At 41.9% G+C, this 18,509-nt stretch overlaps 1 protein-coding gene across 1 annotated transcript; it reads right to left on the reverse strand.

Moving 5' to 3' along the window:
* Window positions 1-1,681: 1,681 nt before the first annotated feature.
* LOC135477983 (polypeptide N-acetylgalactosaminyltransferase 5-like) lies at window positions 1,682-13,436 on the reverse strand. Its single transcript, XM_064758218.1, has 12 exons — window positions 13,360-13,436; window positions 11,845-12,418; window positions 11,045-11,198; window positions 10,317-10,483; window positions 8,965-9,129; window positions 8,369-8,582; window positions 7,512-7,629; window positions 6,881-7,066; window positions 6,281-6,409; window positions 4,037-4,141; window positions 2,903-3,028; window positions 1,682-2,467 (listed from the first exon to the last, which is right to left on the reverse strand). The coding sequence occupies exons 2-12, from the start codon at window positions 12,329-12,331 to the stop codon at window positions 2,315-2,317; spliced, it is 2,004 nt and encodes a 667-aa protein (XP_064614288.1). The 5' UTR covers window positions 12,332-12,418; window positions 13,360-13,436; the 3' UTR covers window positions 1,682-2,314.
* Between the last annotated feature and the right edge of the window lie 5,073 nt (window positions 13,437-18,509).

Raw genomic sequence — 18,509 nt, forward strand, 5'->3', positions numbered from 1 at the left:
ACCTCTGCACTGTCAGACTGAGAGAGTAGGTGCTGGTTACCACAAACGCCCCAGGCACAGGGCATGCAAACACAGCTGGACTCCCCGAGGCTCAGACAGTAGGTACTGGTTACGACACGTCTTTTAGGCATAGATCATGCAAACACACCTGCTGGAGACTCAGACAGTAGGTAGTGGTTACGACAAACCCTCCAGGCACAGAGCATGCAAACGCACATCGACTGTCTGAGGCTCAGACAGTAGGTACTGTTTACGACAAACCCTCCAGACACACAGCATGGGCATGCAAACACACCCGAACTGCGGAGACTAAGACAGTAGGTACTGGTTGCCACACACCTCCCAGGCACACATCATGCAAACACAGCTGGACTGTCTGAGGCTCAGACAAACCCTCCATGCATAGAGCACGCAAGCACACCTGGACTGTCTGAGGATCAGAGAGTAGATAGGTGCTATTTACGACAAACCATCCACGCACAGAGCATGAAAAATACACCTGGACTCCCGGAGGCTTAGAGAGTAGGTACTGTTTACGACAAACCCTCGAGACACAGAGCATGGAAACACACCTGGACTGCCGGAGACTCAGACAGTAGGTACTGTTTGCCATACACCTTCCAGGCATAGAGCATGCAAACACACCTGGATAGTCTGGGGCTCAGACAGTATATACTACTTACCACAAACCCTCCAGGCATAGAGCATGCAAACACACCTGGGTTGTCTGAGAATCAGACAGTAGGTACTGTTTACCACAAGCCCTCCAGAGACAGAGCATGCAAATACACCTGGACTGTCTGAGGCTCAGACAAACCCTCCAGGCAGAGAGCATGCAAACACACCTGGACTGCCGGAGACTCAGACCGTAAGTACTGGTTACCACACACCTTCCAGGCATAGACCTGGACACCTGGACTGTCTGAGGCTCAGACAGTAGGTACTGGTTACGACGCACCTTCGAGACACAGAGCATGCAAACACACCTGGGGCGCCTGAGGGTTGGACAGTATACATTGTTTACGACAAACCCTCCAGACAGAGAGCATGCGATCACACCTGGACTGCCGGAGACTGGTTACCATACACCTTCCAGACACACAACATGCAAACACACCTGGACTGTCTGAGGCTTAGAGAGTAGGTACTGTTTACGACAAACCATCCAGGGACAGAGCATGCAAATACACCTGGACTACCTGAGACTCAGGAAATAGGTACTGTACGACAACCTCTCCAGACACACAGCATCCGCATGCAAACACACTTGGACCGCCAAAGATTAAGACAGTAGGTACTACTTGCCATACACCTTCTAGACACAGAGCATGCAAACACAGCTGGACTGCAGGAGACTCAGACAGTAGGTACTGGTTACGACACGTCTTTAGGCATAGATCATGCAAACACACCTGCCGGAGACTCAGATAGTAGGTAGTGGTTACGACAAACCCTCCAGGCCCAGAGCATGCCAACACACCTGGACTGCCGGAGGCTCAGACAGTAAGTACTGGTCACCACAAAACCTTACAGGCACAGAGCATGCAAACACACCTGCCGGAGACTCAGATAGTAGGTTCCACACACGTTCCAGGCACAGAGCATGCGAACACAAAGAAATACAAGCTTAACTGTACATGAATGATATTCTTTAATGAATGATATTGTTGGGTAAAATCAAAGGAATATTTACAATGGCTTGAAAAAAGTATTTTCTCGTGAACGTTAAGATATATCTAGGTGTGGGAGAATAAAACTCTAGTAGTTGGCACATTTCTAGTAACTTGTTAACGGTGTCTGAGTGTATTCTCGTGCTTTGGCATTCCTTTATGCCTAAGTATTACTGAACACTGGGGGCTGAGTCACTGTACCAAGCAAACGCCGTGGCTGTGCGGTACTGCGGTTGTTCTGACCTGTTAAATCAGAACTCAGCCAGGTATAAAACCTGAGCAGTACTATGCGGTAGCTGTAGTTTGAGGCAATTTGAATCCGTGCCGCACAGACAATGGCCTTACAGTACCCTGTAGGAGCTGCTCCGTACTTTACGGTTGTGAGCCAGGTTTTACAGCGTGGGCTGACAGTTTTGTGGTTCATTTGTGGATGTCTAAGTCTAACCTCTGAAAAAATACTGCCTTTCTTGCAATGCTAAACCTCCGCGAAAGGAGAGTGAAACTTATCAGTTCCATAGATGACACATGATAAATAATAGTTCCTTTTCTTATTTCCCGGGCATAATGTTTCATACTCATCGTCTGTCCCAGTCTTTATGTCAGCCATGTTTCATTTCACTCTTGCAATACACACACGCCGAGCTTTAGCTTTTCTCCGCCATGGGGAGCCTAAGTCGCCGTCTCTCCCAGCTCCACAGCTGTCGATCAGTACCCATACACCTCTGCATGCTCACTTGTTTCCCATCAAAATCCATCTCTAGACAGAGGCCTGACTGGGCATGTGCTATGGTATCATCCTGGCAATTAAACAAAATCATATGGAGAAATAAAAACAAAATGGTGAACAAAGATTTTCCCGATTGCCCGATATTAGCACTTCTTAGCGTGCCAAAGATTTAAAAGACTGAACTACAGACTGGCAAATTTACTTCTAGAGTTACTTGTCACAATAATAAAATTCGAATTTAAACAAAAGGCCGACGAAAGGAGAGCATTAGGAGACGTGGGCTTGGGTATGGGCCAACTGAAATGCATGCGATCACAGCATACTTTCCGGATAGATCGCGCTCCGCTCAGTCGTATCACGACTGGTTGTATCTTCTGCTGTAGACACATCACACATATCGTCGCGACAAACTATATCAGGAAGTATTTTCACCGATTAAATAAAACTACAATTAATAAATACGTAAAGAAAAAAAAAGAAAGACAATGGAGGGGGGGGGGGATACCTGTCTGTACATCCACACGGATCCAGCGGCATCTCCACATGTCTTTACAACAAGAAAATTGTCTTGACTGATGTCGAGACAGTTCTCGTCTCTCCTGATCTGATTCTCCTTTGTCAGAGTCCAGTGCTGTGGGAAAGATCGAGAAATCATGCTGCAGTTTAACATGGTGAGAAACGGCAGAGAAATGAGAATGCAGCTTGACAATAAATAACGCTGGTGAGCGGGACAAAACCGGTGCTACTCCTTATCAATAAGTAATGCTGGTAAACAGCATGAAAACGTTGCTACTCTTTAACAGTAGGTACGGCGGTGAACAGCATAAGAACTGTGCTACTCTTTAACAATAGGTAACGCTGGTGAACAGTATAAAAACGGTGCTACAGTTTAACAGTAAGAAACGCCGGTGAACAGCATAAAAACTGTGCTACTCTTTAACAATAGGTAATGCTGGTGAACAGTATAAAACGGTGCTACTCTTTAACAATAGGTAACGCTGGTGAACAGCATAAAAACAGTGCTACTCTTTAACAATAGGTAACGCTGGTGAACAGCATAAAAACGATGCTACTCTTTAACGTTGGTGAATAGGATAAAAACTGTGCTACTCTTTAACAATAGGTAACGCTGGTGAACAGTACAAAAACGGTGCTACTCTTTAACAATAGGTAACGCTGGTGAACAGCATAAACACGGTGCTACACTTAACAATGGGCACTGCTGTGACTGGGGCGGCAGAGAAATGATCGAACCCTTTTACAACAGACCATGTTAGGGAGCGGAAGCGAAACGTCGCTATAGTTTAGCGACAGATAATGCTGAGAAGTGAAGGGCAAACGTTGCCACATTTTAACGACAGACAATGATAGAAAATTGCAAATAATGCTACAATTTAACAGACATTGTTGGGACATTGCAGATTGCAAATATTAGTACATTATAGCAACAATATAGTGCTGGAGTTACACGAACATGTGACTGGAAATATTGATTTTTAACAATTCGGAGTTACAGATTGATTGATATACTGGATGAGTGAGGGTATCGCTGATACAGTAGAGCCTTATAGCTAGATACAATACGTCCAATGGTTTAACCGATCAACTGATTGATTGAATGATTGACTGATTGACCTACCTGTATGGTAGAAGCGGTGTTACAGGTTGTCATATATGCTCTCTTGCCCACATCGAACCACTGGACGGACGACTCCAGGCAAAGTGGCTTCTTCTTCTGCTGGATCTACAGACGAGACCAAGACTACAGATTGTGCGTCTGGAATTATGTTGACTTCCACTCTAGTGCAGTACACTGAGCTGTTCTCACTAGTATGGCGCCAGTATCGACTTTGTTACTAATATAACACTGTATATTTAAAGTAAAACCCCAATGCTGGGCCTTCCAAACTTGATATACCGGCCCAGATAGCACAGTTGGTAGAGCGTCCGCTTCGGGAGCGGTAGATTCAGGGTGCAATCCTGGGTCGAGTCACACCTAAGATCTTAACAGAGGAAGGTGTAACTTCCTCGCTTGGTGTTCTGCATGAAAGGGATAGTGCAACGACAGATTGACCCGTATCAGTATAATGGCTCGGGCGGGGCAACTTACTTGCCTTCGGTAAGGCGTCTCAGTGAAGCAGCACTAGATAAAAGAGCGGTGGAAATCCGTTCTGCAACATGGAGGCACATTACATGCGATCTAAGGATCCCTTCGTCGTCATTTGACTAATATATTGTTGAGTACAACGTTAAACCCTAAGCACTCACTACAAACTTGATAAAGATAAATGTCCGCTGAATCCATTTCGATCGTTTAAAACATAGAAAAGTGAATAAAAAGGGTAGAATTTGGCGATCAGGCATCGAAACATCTACCCAGTACGGTCGAGCCACCCTTGACCTTGCGACGTCACGGCGCTACATTCCCTGGCAGACACGTAGGCTTCCCTATGTGTACAACACAGACCACAGGAGAAAATTGCTGTACTTTTACAACTCATTTCTTGATCATTCCACGCCATGGTGTGGTTTGCGACTGCAGTAAAACAACGCTGGGTACTGTACAGTTACATACATGGCCTAAAAACGCCACAAACCAAACACCCTTTCATTACGGAGGACTCCATCGATCGTAGTCGTACATGTATAAGAACGGGGCTTATATACCCCCACCCCCTCCGCCCCGCAATAAAAGCCAAATAAAAAAGGAAAGAAGTTGGGATTTCCACTCCCGGATTGCAGAAGTTGTTTAATTACTTGCTTGTTTGAAACAGCAGGATGAGGCGCGAACTGTAAGGAGCCCCTAGTCTTTGCCCTACAATATCCTCAAGCCTACAGGGCGGCCCTTCTGTTCACAGGGCGTCATACCTCACAGAATGCAATACCTTGATGTCCGTAACGGGACTCAGACAAAGTTTAAATTGTCATTTAGATGTCTTATCATTCCTTGTTTCTATTCAGTATAATTCAAGCCTTATTTATTTTTGCCGGTGATACTTTCTAAAAATTAAACATAAAAAAAATGAGCTTGACTGTTACTTTCACGGGTGTTGAGCGATCGACAGACCATTCTAGCTCGCCACAACTCACAGTCCACTCCCCCGACAGAATGGATCCTCGTGTCGCAGCTGGTATCGCCCGACATGGCTATAAAAATTTCTAGACTGCGGACTGTGAAACCTTGCAAAATTCTCCTCGGGTGTCCATGTCCAATTCAGACGGGAACGGGTTTGCGTCATTCACAGTGGCCGGTACGTGAGCGAAAATCGGCCATCGTATCACCCCGTCTCCATGCTGTATAGGCTTTTCAAGGATCTAAAATTACTCTGGTATCTTTCAAAAGATTTGTTCCAAACTTACTTACAATATTTTCAGGATGCTGATACATTAAGAAGTGTACACGAAGGGGTAATTATAGATTAAGTCATACCGTGGCTAATTCTGGAACAGCACACAGCGGGTAAGCCTAATGCATGGATTCAGCAATGCTTTGCAGCACTTGTCAGTAATAATCCCGCCACGTGTTACTGGCATGACGTCACCAGGCCGGGGCCCCGCGGTCGGCAAGACAGGGAGAGGCTCCGATTTTAATTTAATTTTTAAAAATAGAACTGTTAAATGCTGTTTACTGATTAACACAGCATAAATATTGTGTCTAGGGAACATTTCGTGTGAATAAAAGTCCTAGGGGATCTCATTCAAAGACAAATTCAAGCCATACTAATAACTGTGATAATTATTTCAAGTTTCACTTGCGCAGATATCTCGAATAACTGCCAAATCGTCAATAGTTGTCAATGATATAACATTAACTGGTTACTTTTACTAGCGTAGGGGTAGGATTTTGTATCTTCTGAAATTATCATATCAAACGATTACATACCATTCCCGTTGCCTGGCTATTGATTGGCAGATAGAGTTCTGGGTAGATGTTTTTGACATACCAATCAAAACTCTTACATTGTAGATTTTCACGGATCTGTTTTCTTGATGATACATCTCCATAGTCGACCTGAGGGACAATACATGTATATTTATAATTGGGTGAGCTAACCATGACGGTAGAACCTGTGCAACGTTCTTGTTCTATTCAATTAAAATACGGAAATGAAAATCTGGAAGACTGACTGAGACTGTGACTTCGTTATAAACCTGGAATAAGTCTGAATTTTTTATTGGATTAACAAAAAAAGTGTACACCAAGCTATTAAGCTAATATGATATTTGATGGCTATGGTGTAGTATACAGACTAAATGTAGGTGAAATAGTTAACTATTAAGATGAGAATCGCATTGGGGCTAGAACCCGGATTGGGCCAAATTTCATAATTCATCATTTAAATATGACAAACGGAATATAAGTTCTATATCGGGCCATTTGGGTAATTTTTCTCCTTTTTTAGATTCCATTTGCTGCTTGGCTCAAACCCCGGATGAAAACACGTAACAGCACACATGTATCCCACAACGGGTTTATACTTACTGGTTTGTAAAAGATCCTGTCGTAGAAAAACATTTTGTACTCGTCCATCCAGACTTCTGCCAGGCGGAGGTTGTTCCGACGAAGAGCATCCACATTACTGCGCCATGTGTAGGGACTTCTCGTACGGAAAAGATGGCCGACGTGAGAACAGGGAATATACTCCAGCGATCCTCCACACATCCACGTCTGAACAAATTAAAGTCGCTTTATTTTATGGTCATCGTATAGAAAGCTGTGAGAGTGTTTTATATATTAAATCTTTACCTATATCTTTAGTCATTATCGAAGCTATTCGAGGACAAAATTACACCTTGTGCCACTCTCTACGTTTGCTTTACATCATTGCCACGATTATACCATACTGTTTACCACGATTATACCATACTGTTTACCACGATTATACCATACTGTTTACCACAATTATACCATACTGTTTGCCACGATTATACCATACTGTTTGCTACGATTATACCATACTGTTTGCCACAATTATACCATACTGTTTACCATGATTATACCATACTGTTTACCACAATTATACCATACTGTTTACCACGATTATACCATACTGGTTGCCACGATTATACCATACTGTTTGTCACGATTATACCATACTGTTTCAGCGTTTTACCTTAAACGATAATTCTAAATGTTCTGCTCCCCAAATGTCGAATCCGTCGTCGTATGTGCCGAGTTGGTTGAAAAAGTCCACACTTATAGCGAAACAGCAGCCGAGGAAAGTTGGTGTTCTGTACAGCGAAAAACAAAAAGTCACATTCAGGACAAATATTCTGTTTGTCAATGAGTTGTGGTGTAACCTGGTGGCTCCGGCTTCCTCTATCCTTAAAACCGACTGCCGTCAATTAGGTGAGAAATTCTAGAGTATAGGGTAAACAGGAACGAAAGCCGTTTCGGTGGCCTAAGAGTTGGAACATCCGCCTCAATGTCGGGTCCTGCCATCCCAAAGAGTTTAAAAATGGCGTTTGTTGCTGTCTGGCGTGCCGCTCAGCGCTGAGAGGTTAGAACAAGGAAACAGAACTGACTGGCCCCGTGTTACAATAATGTGACCGGGCGGGTTGTCATGTCTGGTGTCTTCGGCATGATACTTCAGTGGCGGCAGCAACTGGGCGGTATGGACTCGCCTTGCCATAAAAAAAAATCTCGTCGTCATAAGGCAGAGAAATTGTTACATACGACGTAGAACACCAAGCCTATATATATATACCAATAAAAACTGAATGACTTGATTTCATTTGACTAACCTAAGCTGCTCGTGTTTGACTTTACTAAGCTGCCCGTGTTTGATTTCACTTAGCTGAGCGGCTCGTGTTTGACGTCACTAAACTGAGCCACTTGCGTTTGACCTCACTGAGCTGAGTCGCTCGTGGTTGACGTCACTAAACTGAGCGTCTCGTGTTTGACATCACGAAGCTGAGCGTCTCGTGTTTGACTTCACTACGCTGAGCTGCTCGTGTTTGTTTGACTAACCTGAGCGGCTCGTGCTTGTCTTTACGTCTCGTGAATTCACGAGGCGGTATTGTCCTCCAGGAGAAGTTCAGGTCTAAGTCCAGACCGCCCAGGAAGATATCGTTGGTGCCCCGGAAACTGTATCCGAAGTCGTCGGCACTAATGATATCGGCCACGGGTACGGCCACAATTTTACTGTTCTCGGCTATCCTGTCTAATAAAGGCTCCAGCCAACCTGGAAACACATCGATGTACCCAAAACCCGATATAAAGAAACCGAGCACACTACATTAACAAATCTATAATTTAACAACTAAATTAAATTATTAATTATTAGACAAATTCTAGAAATTGAATAAAATCAGATTTATCGCCTGTGGCTTTACCTGCAAAATCTGTTCATATGTTTTAAATTCACACTTCGTACTGCAAGAGTATTTTTACTTCTCAGCGTTAAGAATTAACGAGTCTTTCACGCGTGATGTAAAAACATCCGCAAACACAGCGGATGGGAACTGTTTTTGACAAACAAAATTCAGTTATAGAATTGGTGTGTGAAAATTAAGCAAAAAACGCCTTGACAAGTTTTCCTCATCAGGCAATTTAAATAGCAATACCTTCCACACACTCGCAATGAGAATCCAGAAATATCGCCACTTCGGAAGTCACGTGAGAAAACCCATGTAATCTCGCTCGAATAAGACCGACACGAGACTGCAGACGAAGCACCTGTACCTTTGGTAATTTCAGAAGGTATTCATCGAGAGGTTTTTGCAGTTCCTCTGAAACACAAAGAACGAACAACAGTGACTGAATGTATTGGCAATACATTGCATGACGGTACCAAATGCTACTGTCTCGTCATTGACTTTAAGAGTAGACGAACTCGCTTGTCCGATTTGAGCAAAGTGTGATACGTGTCTCTTGACTATGTCAGATTGTGTCAGTGAGACAGTACGGTAAACGTGCCGGGGTTACGATGGGCCTAACACACGAGGCACCGTCATAATATAACGGAACAGTGCTTAAAATTGCATAATAACGTAAGTACCGTGTTATGGCCGAGTGATTAAGACGCTTGCCTTTCATTTGCTAGAAGACCCGAGGTGCATGTTCAATCCCGGTCTTTGACAGGAGAATTTTTGTATTCCCTCACTCTCATTATTCTTGGCGCCATCGTGACGAAAAGCCCTCGACAATGCTCGTTTGGCCTTGTGGTCGTGTGCACAGTCGTGTGTTCGTAGAAGACCACTTGTCTTCAGACAATATCAGGCGCTAGTCTGGTCGTCATACGTGAGAAAGTTTGTCAGTAACTTGCCAAATGTCTATAGTTTACCCCAGTCACTTAAGATTCCACCATCCTTAAAGCTGACAGCTACAGTATTTAAGTGATAACTTCTTGATTATGGCGATAAACAACAATCACATAATTAAATAAATAAGTAAATAAATAAATAAGTAAATAAAGCGACGTTAAAGTTCGAGTATACAAGCGTGTAGCCCTTTTACCAGATTCTATTGATAGCATATACACGAATGATTACGCCCCAGTTCATTCAATGGAGCGATGCTGCTAATACTGGTTGGCTCCTTATCATTCGTGAAAAACTGAGTTATTCCAAAGCTTGACAACAGTGTGGCTCTACTAATCTGACCCAACCGTGGGTGGACAAAATCACATATTGACGTGATCAGAACTTGACCATTGCAAAGTTTAAACTGTACCACTGATTACACACCATAGAAGAACTAGTTAATCTTAATTTAGTACAAGTATTAAAAATATGCTATATAGCATTTGACTCTGGCATTCTATACAAGGGATTAGTGATGGGGATATGGTACATAATGGCGAAATCTATTACTACAGTCACTGTATGACAAACATGTATATTTAACTTTTAGAGAACTTTAGTTGGCTCTGGTAGTGTATATAGCGTATTTAAGAATAAAGCAGCTGTCAATTTACCTCTATCAGAGCAATCGTCAACCAGAAAAATTTGCTTGATCAGATGTGGCGGTGAGGCGTCTAGTACGCTGTGCACTGTGCGTAGTAATACACTCATGGCTTCGTTATGGAAAATGATGACAACACTGGCCACGGGGAGATTTTCTCGATATGTCTTCAGCTTACACCTATGGGGAAACAAGTTAACCAGTCAATTTATACAATGGGAAATGGTAATAAGGCTATACACTTGATGTTAGTGTCAGCTTCCAGGCCCTCTACGATGTTATATGTTTAGTTCTTTTTTTTTCTACTGCCAGTGCCAACTGAAATAGTTCGACACGCATGCGCGTAAACGCCAGTCACACTTCATATTTGGATATTGTGTTACACAAGTTGTGTTTAAAATAAAAAAATGCAGTCATCAAAACAAACGCAGATGAAAATACCCAGGAAAGTAACTTAATTTAAATAATCAAATGTCATAAAAGTCCTGTAACAATCCTTTGTATAATCTATGCATCATTTACTGATATTTTTACATGGACTTCGCATGCTTATATTAAAAAGGGCTGTTGTTAAAATCAATTATCAATTTATGTTTGAAAAATAAAATAATATGACATCAGTTTTGCAATAAGTTCAGTATAAAAATGCATTGAAATTATTCTTGCAAAGCAGTTTGTTTTTGTTTTATAAGCTACACAGTTTATTCAATAATTCTAACTAACCCTACGGTGGTAACTTACTCAGGTTCTAGTAAATTACCCAGGTGGCGATGAAGCGAGATTTTGTCACTTGCATATTGGTTGAAAGCGTTCTGTTTCCAACCCAAATCATATTTCGCTCTTTCTTCGGGTGACAGTTTTTCAGGAACGATGATGACTGGTTTTCCTCCCTCTCCTGCAAGCAATATCTACTGTTATTTAAAAAATCGAGGGCTACGTTCAAACATGCGACCGTATTAGTCAAAGCTCCGTGGCCGAGAGGAGTAGCACCTCAACACGGCGCAATGACCCATATTGCTCTCACCAATGCGGTCGTTGTGAGTTCAAGTCCAGCTTATGCTGGTTTCCTATCCTGCCGTATGTGGAAAGTTCTGCAACAACCTGTGGACGGTCGTGGGTTTCCCCCGGGCTTTGCCCGGTTTCCTCCCACCATGATGCTGGTCACCGTCGTATAAGTGAAATATTCTTGAGTACGGCGTAAAACATAAAATTAATTAAATAAATAAATATATTTTTCAGTGCTGCCCCTGAAGTATCATACCGAAACACCAGACATAGCACTCCACGCAATCACATTATACTGACACCGGGACACAACCAGTGTCCGGAGATGTTGAGGTATGAGGATGGCATAGTCTTACCAGAGACATTGAGGTATGAAAATTGCATAGTCTTACCGGAGACGTTGAGGTATAGGGTTTGCATAGTCTTTCCGGAGACATTGAGGTATGAGAATTACATAGTCTTACCGAAGACGTTCAGGTATGAGGATTGCATGGTCTTGCCGTAGACGTTGAAGTATGAGGATTGCATAGTCTTACCTGGGGCGTTCGGGTCGTACGAGTCTTCATTCGATGAGGCTTCTTGTTTTCGCTGTTGATGTTCCGGAACAATGGCCACCGTCTTGTCTACAGGGAGTGTTTGACCTCGGCTTTTACCAACATCGCTCTGGTTTAGTGATTTTTGCGGAATTTCTCTCAAAGTATGCTTTTTGCCGGTAGAATCCCCCGCTTTTTCCAAGTTATTACTCCCTTCATTCAAGATATCCTTTTCAATTTCCTTTCGCCAGTGTTTTAATATATCTTTTCTGAAGGCATCTCGACTAGCAGCCCTTAGCACGAGTTCTCTTAGAATATCAGCATCTCGGGCATCCTTCAGTTCATTTCTAATAGCGACGTGCGCCTTCGTTGTAAATCGCTGTTTCAGTCTCTCCAAGTCCTCTTCCAGGTTTGGTCGTTGGAAAAATATGAAAATACCAAAGAGCCACACCAGGGTCACAGCCACCGTAATCGTTTTGAAAGATTTCATATCTTCATATGGGGTCCCTCGAAAGTATATTTTTTCAGGTTATACCTGCATGGTCATTGGGCCACAGTGTTTTGTCAAAAATTCCACCTGAAACAGATGCATATATTAACACAAAAGTGGATTCTTGTCACAGATTATTTACCCTCTAACGGTGCAGTTTGGTAATTGCACAGACAAAAAGTTTCTTCAAATGAACCAAAGTAGTATTGCAAAACAATAATGCACGTGAATCCTGATTGTATGATTATAGTTTCCCAATGTTTCCACAAATATATTTACATCTGAGAGCAGGGGCACTCTCTAGATGCCACTTAGATCCAAATATAATTGACAAACGTCAAATTTGTGTTTTACAAACTGACTGTCCCGTTGAAAGACTATCGGTCGAACGCTAAGTAGACGTGTCATGAGACAAACTGGCAGTTCATCTCAACAAGATTCATTTTGGTCTCATACTTCCACGAGCTAATTCTAACATGTAGTCTTCATTTTGGTCTAATGCTCCCATGGACTTCTTCTATATGTAGTCTTCATTTTGATATAATTTGTTTCCATGGACTACTTCTACCATGTAGTCTTCAATTTGGTCCGATGCTTTCACGGGCTACTTCTAACATGTTGTCGTCACTTTGGTCTAATGCTTTCAGGGGCTACTTCTACATGCAATCTTCATTTTGGTATTCAGTATTTCGAAAAATGCAGTTGACGCCAGTTTGAAGTTACTCACAGAGCCCATTGTTATAGGCGCATTGACTCACTGAACACTTTTAACACAACAATATAACAAATTATTTAATAATCTAATTATCTAATAACGGCCAAACACAAACAGTTGTATCCGATGTTAAATAGGTATTTATGTGAAATAAACATTAATAACACAGACTCAGTTACTGATATGATTTTGCTTACAATCTAAACCGTTTTGAATGGCTGCTTTTTCAACACTAAATGTCAGTCATATCATCATTTTCATGTTGAATTGTTCCACATAGAATTCAAACGTAGAAGAACTGCCTTGAACTTACCGTAGGCCTAATATCATACATGAAACGGACATCCCATGATTTGATACTCTTCGGTGGTGTTGAAATAAATGCTCACAGCACGGTGGGGTCAACAATTATCCGTGGACAAGTATCGTGATAGGTGAATTGTTGTCGTGGAAAACCGGAGCAATCCTTAATTCGATGAAAGCCTCAGATCAGATTCTGTCCTCTAAATTTGTAATCCCGTGCAACGTGTTCTAATCGATCAAGAGAGACAACAGTTGAGTAAAACAACGGGTGGTCGCTGCACATGTTACTCGTTAGTCTCATCACGTTAGGGGAGTTAATCTAAGCCGTCATTGTTATCGGCCAATATTTATTGCCCCCAAGGGTATCGATTGTTACTTGACGGAAACTGCCGAGTTGTTACGGATAGCTGCACCTGTCACCGCCTTTAATGTTATGAGAGGAACCCTTTTCACAAAAAAAAAAATGCATCCTAAAATTAAAGAATGACAAAAATGTAATTAAATGTAGATGACGTTGAGTTAAAAACGCAATCAGAGGATATCAAAGTGAACTGATCATGCTATTTTGCAAGATTTATTGCCTACTGATCCTATTTAAATTTACCCATTTGATTGCACGAGATCCATTGAAAATTTATTTTATACAATTGTGAATTCACTGTGTGTTTTCAGCTTTCACGAATGTATTATTTTGTGGTTTTGTTAGAACACCTAGCATAAATGTGTAATGAAAAGAACACCCAAATGATAGCATTTTATGTACTTATTTATTTATTTGATTGGTCTTTTCCACCCTACCCAAGATTATTTCACTCATACGACGGTGGCCACCATTACGGAAATGAATGAATTGCTTAACGCGGTCTCGGTAATAGACCATGGTAGGCAGCTATGGCTTAACGCCGCCTCTCATCATGATGGGAATGAATGAATGATTATGGCTTAACGCCGCCTCTCATCATGGTGGGAATGAATGAATGATTATGGCTTAACGGTGCCTCTCATCATGGTGGGAATGAATTAATGATTATGACTTAACGGTGCCTCTCATCATGGTGGGAATGAATGAATGATTATGGTTCAACGCCGCCTTGCATCGGGGTGGAAATGAATGAATGAATGATTATAGCTTAACGCCACATCGTCAATACATCATGGTGAGAGGATAGCGAGCATAGCCAGAGGGATAACTACAACGATCCGCAGGTTTGCAGCCAAAAGAGAGTTCATTTACGAGATTATTTCACCGATTACTGTCCAAACACACCAAATAACACTATTCACACAAGCTTTTCATGCAATGATTGTATAAAACGGAGAAAAATATTTTTTTAAGTTTTACATCATTATAATATCATGTTAATGACAGAAAACCAGAATCAAGCGTACTCTACAAAAATTGTCGAAAACATCAGAGTATATCAATTTCCTTGTAGAATGTGTCACGTGCAGCATTCCAGGGTAAAACGCGTGCGATTAACAGTAAATAATGTCGGTTAAAAGCAAAGACCATTCTGAAATGAAGTTTGTATCAGATGAAAGACCATTAAAAACTGTCCAGGAAAATAGCTGGATTATTTTTTTTAGAATTTGTTTAAGCTAGTAATATGCATTTGAATATTTTATTCCATGTTGGCCTGTTCTGACCCACAATGGAATCAGTGACGTAGCATAAGGTTTTTGCTACTTAACACACATAAGACTGCTACATTTCATCCTCCAAAATGCATGTACATATAGATCTATGATAGATCTTTAACACAATTTTTCTCGGTTAGAAAAATTCTGAAAAAAAAAAGATAAATCCAATTATTTTCCTGGACAATTTTTAATGGTCTTTCATCTGATATATACTTCATTTTAGAGTGGTCTTTGGTGGCCTATTGGTTAGAGAGTACGCCTCGAAGTCGGGTGACCCGGGATAAAACCCAATCGGTACCTACCAAAGACTTGTATACCATGCCAATTGTTACTTGCTGTATCCTCAGTACTGAGAGGTGAGAGCAAGGAAACAGCACTGGTTGGTCCGTTGACCGAAAGCTTGTTAAATACCACAAGTTATGATGTCACTCAGCACAGTGAAGGCAAACGAGATAAAGTTATTTTTACGTACCGGTATGTATTGTTAGGGTTCGCACTTAACAGGTCATACTTAACAGTTTTTCAGTCACATGATGGCAAGGAGTCATTAGGTGTGTGTAGATATATTGTGCTTTCTTGTGGCAGAGCGAATCTATACCGCCAAAGTGCTGCCGCCATTGAAGAATCATGCAGAAGACACCAGACCCACCCATTCACATTAAACTGACACCGGATCACCCTGTTTCCTTGCTCTAACCTCTCAGTGCTGAGCACCAAGCGAGTCAGTGTCAAACACCAAGTCTGGTATGACCCGACCCAGGAGCTACTTTTTAAAATCCCATGATTATAATCCGAAGTTAGCCCGGTGGATAGCTTAAGATGCAGACGGTTAAGCTCATTTTATATGTTATGTTTTGTTGCTGTACCTCATTTAGATTAGCTTCTTCGTGCGTGTCTATCCATTATTGCCTCGCTAATCGTGAACATGGAAAAGCAACTGTCAAATGAGCGAGCGAATCGGTATCTTCACAAAGTATATACGATCCGCGGGTTATCTCCCCTTCATCTACGTTCGCCCAATAAGAAATAATCGTGAGGATCGAGTTCGAATATTTACAAACGAAGAGTATGTTCTTCTTTGTCACGTGCTGCACTGCTTTCCTTAAGTTTCATGGACAAAGGCCTGTCATATCATATCTGTCTGATTATCTACTAGACGTCTTCCATGTTACCTCCATTAGCACTTTCCTCACCAGCATCATGTCCGTCAATGCCTACATCTTCCCGCTCTGCCTCGCGGACTTATTTCTCGGACTTCCACATATTAAAGTCGATAAAAATGACTCCAAGCTGCTCTCTTCCATTTTAGAATCTCGCCGTATTTCGTGGCATCTTTGTGGGCGAGGAGGTGTCCTTCATATATTAGAGACCTTAAGGTAGAAGTTAAAAGTTACAAGTTGTAACTAAAGGTCTCTATTTAACAATCCCGGGGAGAACACACGACCATCCGCAGGTTGCTGTCAGGCCTTCCCACGTATGGCCTGAGAGCAAGCCAGCATGAACTACACTTGAACTCACATCGACCACAATGGTGAGAGGCTCCTTGGTCACTGCGCCGCGCCAAGCAATACTACTTTCGGAATTGGGAGTCTTGACACATTTTAAACCTTTTTGGATGGGATCATAAAATTTTTTGAAGCAATCAAGCAAAATAATAGGAATCAGCTCGCACTCTCACTGCTCCATAGTTTCAAATCATATTAAAATATTACAGGGAAAATCTGCTGGTCTTGTAGGATGACTGTCTTTGTGGCATATATAAACATTGGTGGGATTAAAACGTTTTGTGTTGGTACATTGGGTTGAGAATAAATATTTTTATATCAAATTATGACTTACATGTACGTCGGTGCATCGCACTGATAAATATTGCTCTTTCCCTAAGTCGATCATTTGAAGAACTGCAGTGATGTTTGATAATCGAGACACACATATGTATGTAAATGATCATTCAGAGAAATTACGTATTCATTTTTCATAGCGGGTATTCAGCAGTGACCTACTTTTGCACGTGTAATCTATTTCTCCGTATTCAGGCAAAATGGTAAAATTTTCGAACATTATGACAGCCTCCGTGGCCCAGGGAGTCAGCACGCCAGCGTGGCGCAATGACACAGGGGCCTCTCACCAGTGCGTCGTGTTCAGCTCATGCTGGCTTCCTCTCTGGTGGGAAGGTCTTTCAGCAACCTGCGGATGGTCGTGGGTTTCCTCTGGGCTCTGCCCGGTTTCCAGCCACCATAATACGCGTCGCCGTCGCATAAGTGAAATATTCTTAAGTACCGTAAAAAACACCAGTCAAATAAACAAATAAATTATGACAGCAGATACGCGAACAGCTCCGGGTCGTTTCGGTTATTAACTGACACCTTATCGATTTTCAACGAGCTGTGACAATGTGCTGACTCAGCGATTTACGCCGTTTACAGTCTATCCAGCTTAAACTGGTATTTCCCGTTGACAATAATACAGTCCTAAGCTATGTAGTCTATTAGTTGATTGCTCCATTTACGATGACGTCTTATGGTGACGTATTACTCGTTCTTTGCAAGATAACAATGGTGAATTCAGTTCTAAAGGAGTCACCACTACCCAGGAAAAGCTATCCACTGCGTTACCCCAGTGACATTAATACGTGCAACAGATGTCATTCAGATATATATACATATATAGTCAACCACTCACGTACACAAAAGGACGAGTATCGCTTTACGATGGGGACCTTTCTCTCTTCTACATGTACATAACACCCAGACATTAAATAGGCTATAAATTGTTTTTTTTTTGGGGGTAAAAAAATCCACATTAACTAATCAAGTCAAATTTGTTGAGTTTACAAAGAATAGCTCAATTATTACGTCTCATTAAATATTATGTTTAAAATAATTCTAACGACCAGCTACATAACTTTTAGAAACTTTATTACCGATTGTGAACGGTAACAAGTTCGTGGGCAAAGCTGGCGTTCTAAGAAAGGGAATGCTTTGGGTCTTATTAGTATTCTAAAATAATTGCTAAAATTCGATTAGATTTACGCTGATCGAGTTTTCGTCAGAAATCTCCGGGTATACACCGCAGGTTACACCGCGGGACGGGCAGCGACCGAGATGTTAATGTGTCTCCAGTTCAATCGCTACAGTCTATTTCTTTCGCCAGTCGCCCATTTTCTTGTTTCTACGTGTCACTGAATAAAGTATGACTTACAAACAGCCGAATTTAGGCGACAGGCTAAAAGAAATAGACTTTTTGAACACATAAAGTGCAGGTTCAAAACCAGTTTTAGGAAAGTTCTATAGATTTGCCAGCTCTCGTGGCCATTTGCGCAGTATAAGCACTCCCTGAAGACAACATGTCTTCCACCGATATGACGGGCATATGCGCAGAAAAAGTGAGAAAGTTTGTCAGTAACTTGCCAAGGGTTACTGGTTTACCCTGGGCACTCCTTTCGCCACCTCCTGCAAAACGGGTCGTCATTGTATAAGTGAAAAACAGTTAAGTACCGAGAATTTGATTGTTAAACAA

Source organism: Liolophura sinensis, chromosome 11 (genome assembly GCF_032854445.1).
Source record: "Liolophura sinensis isolate JHLJ2023 chromosome 11, CUHK_Ljap_v2, whole genome shotgun sequence".
Taxonomy (NCBI): Eukaryota; Metazoa; Mollusca; class Polyplacophora; order Chitonida; family Chitonidae; genus Liolophura; species Liolophura sinensis.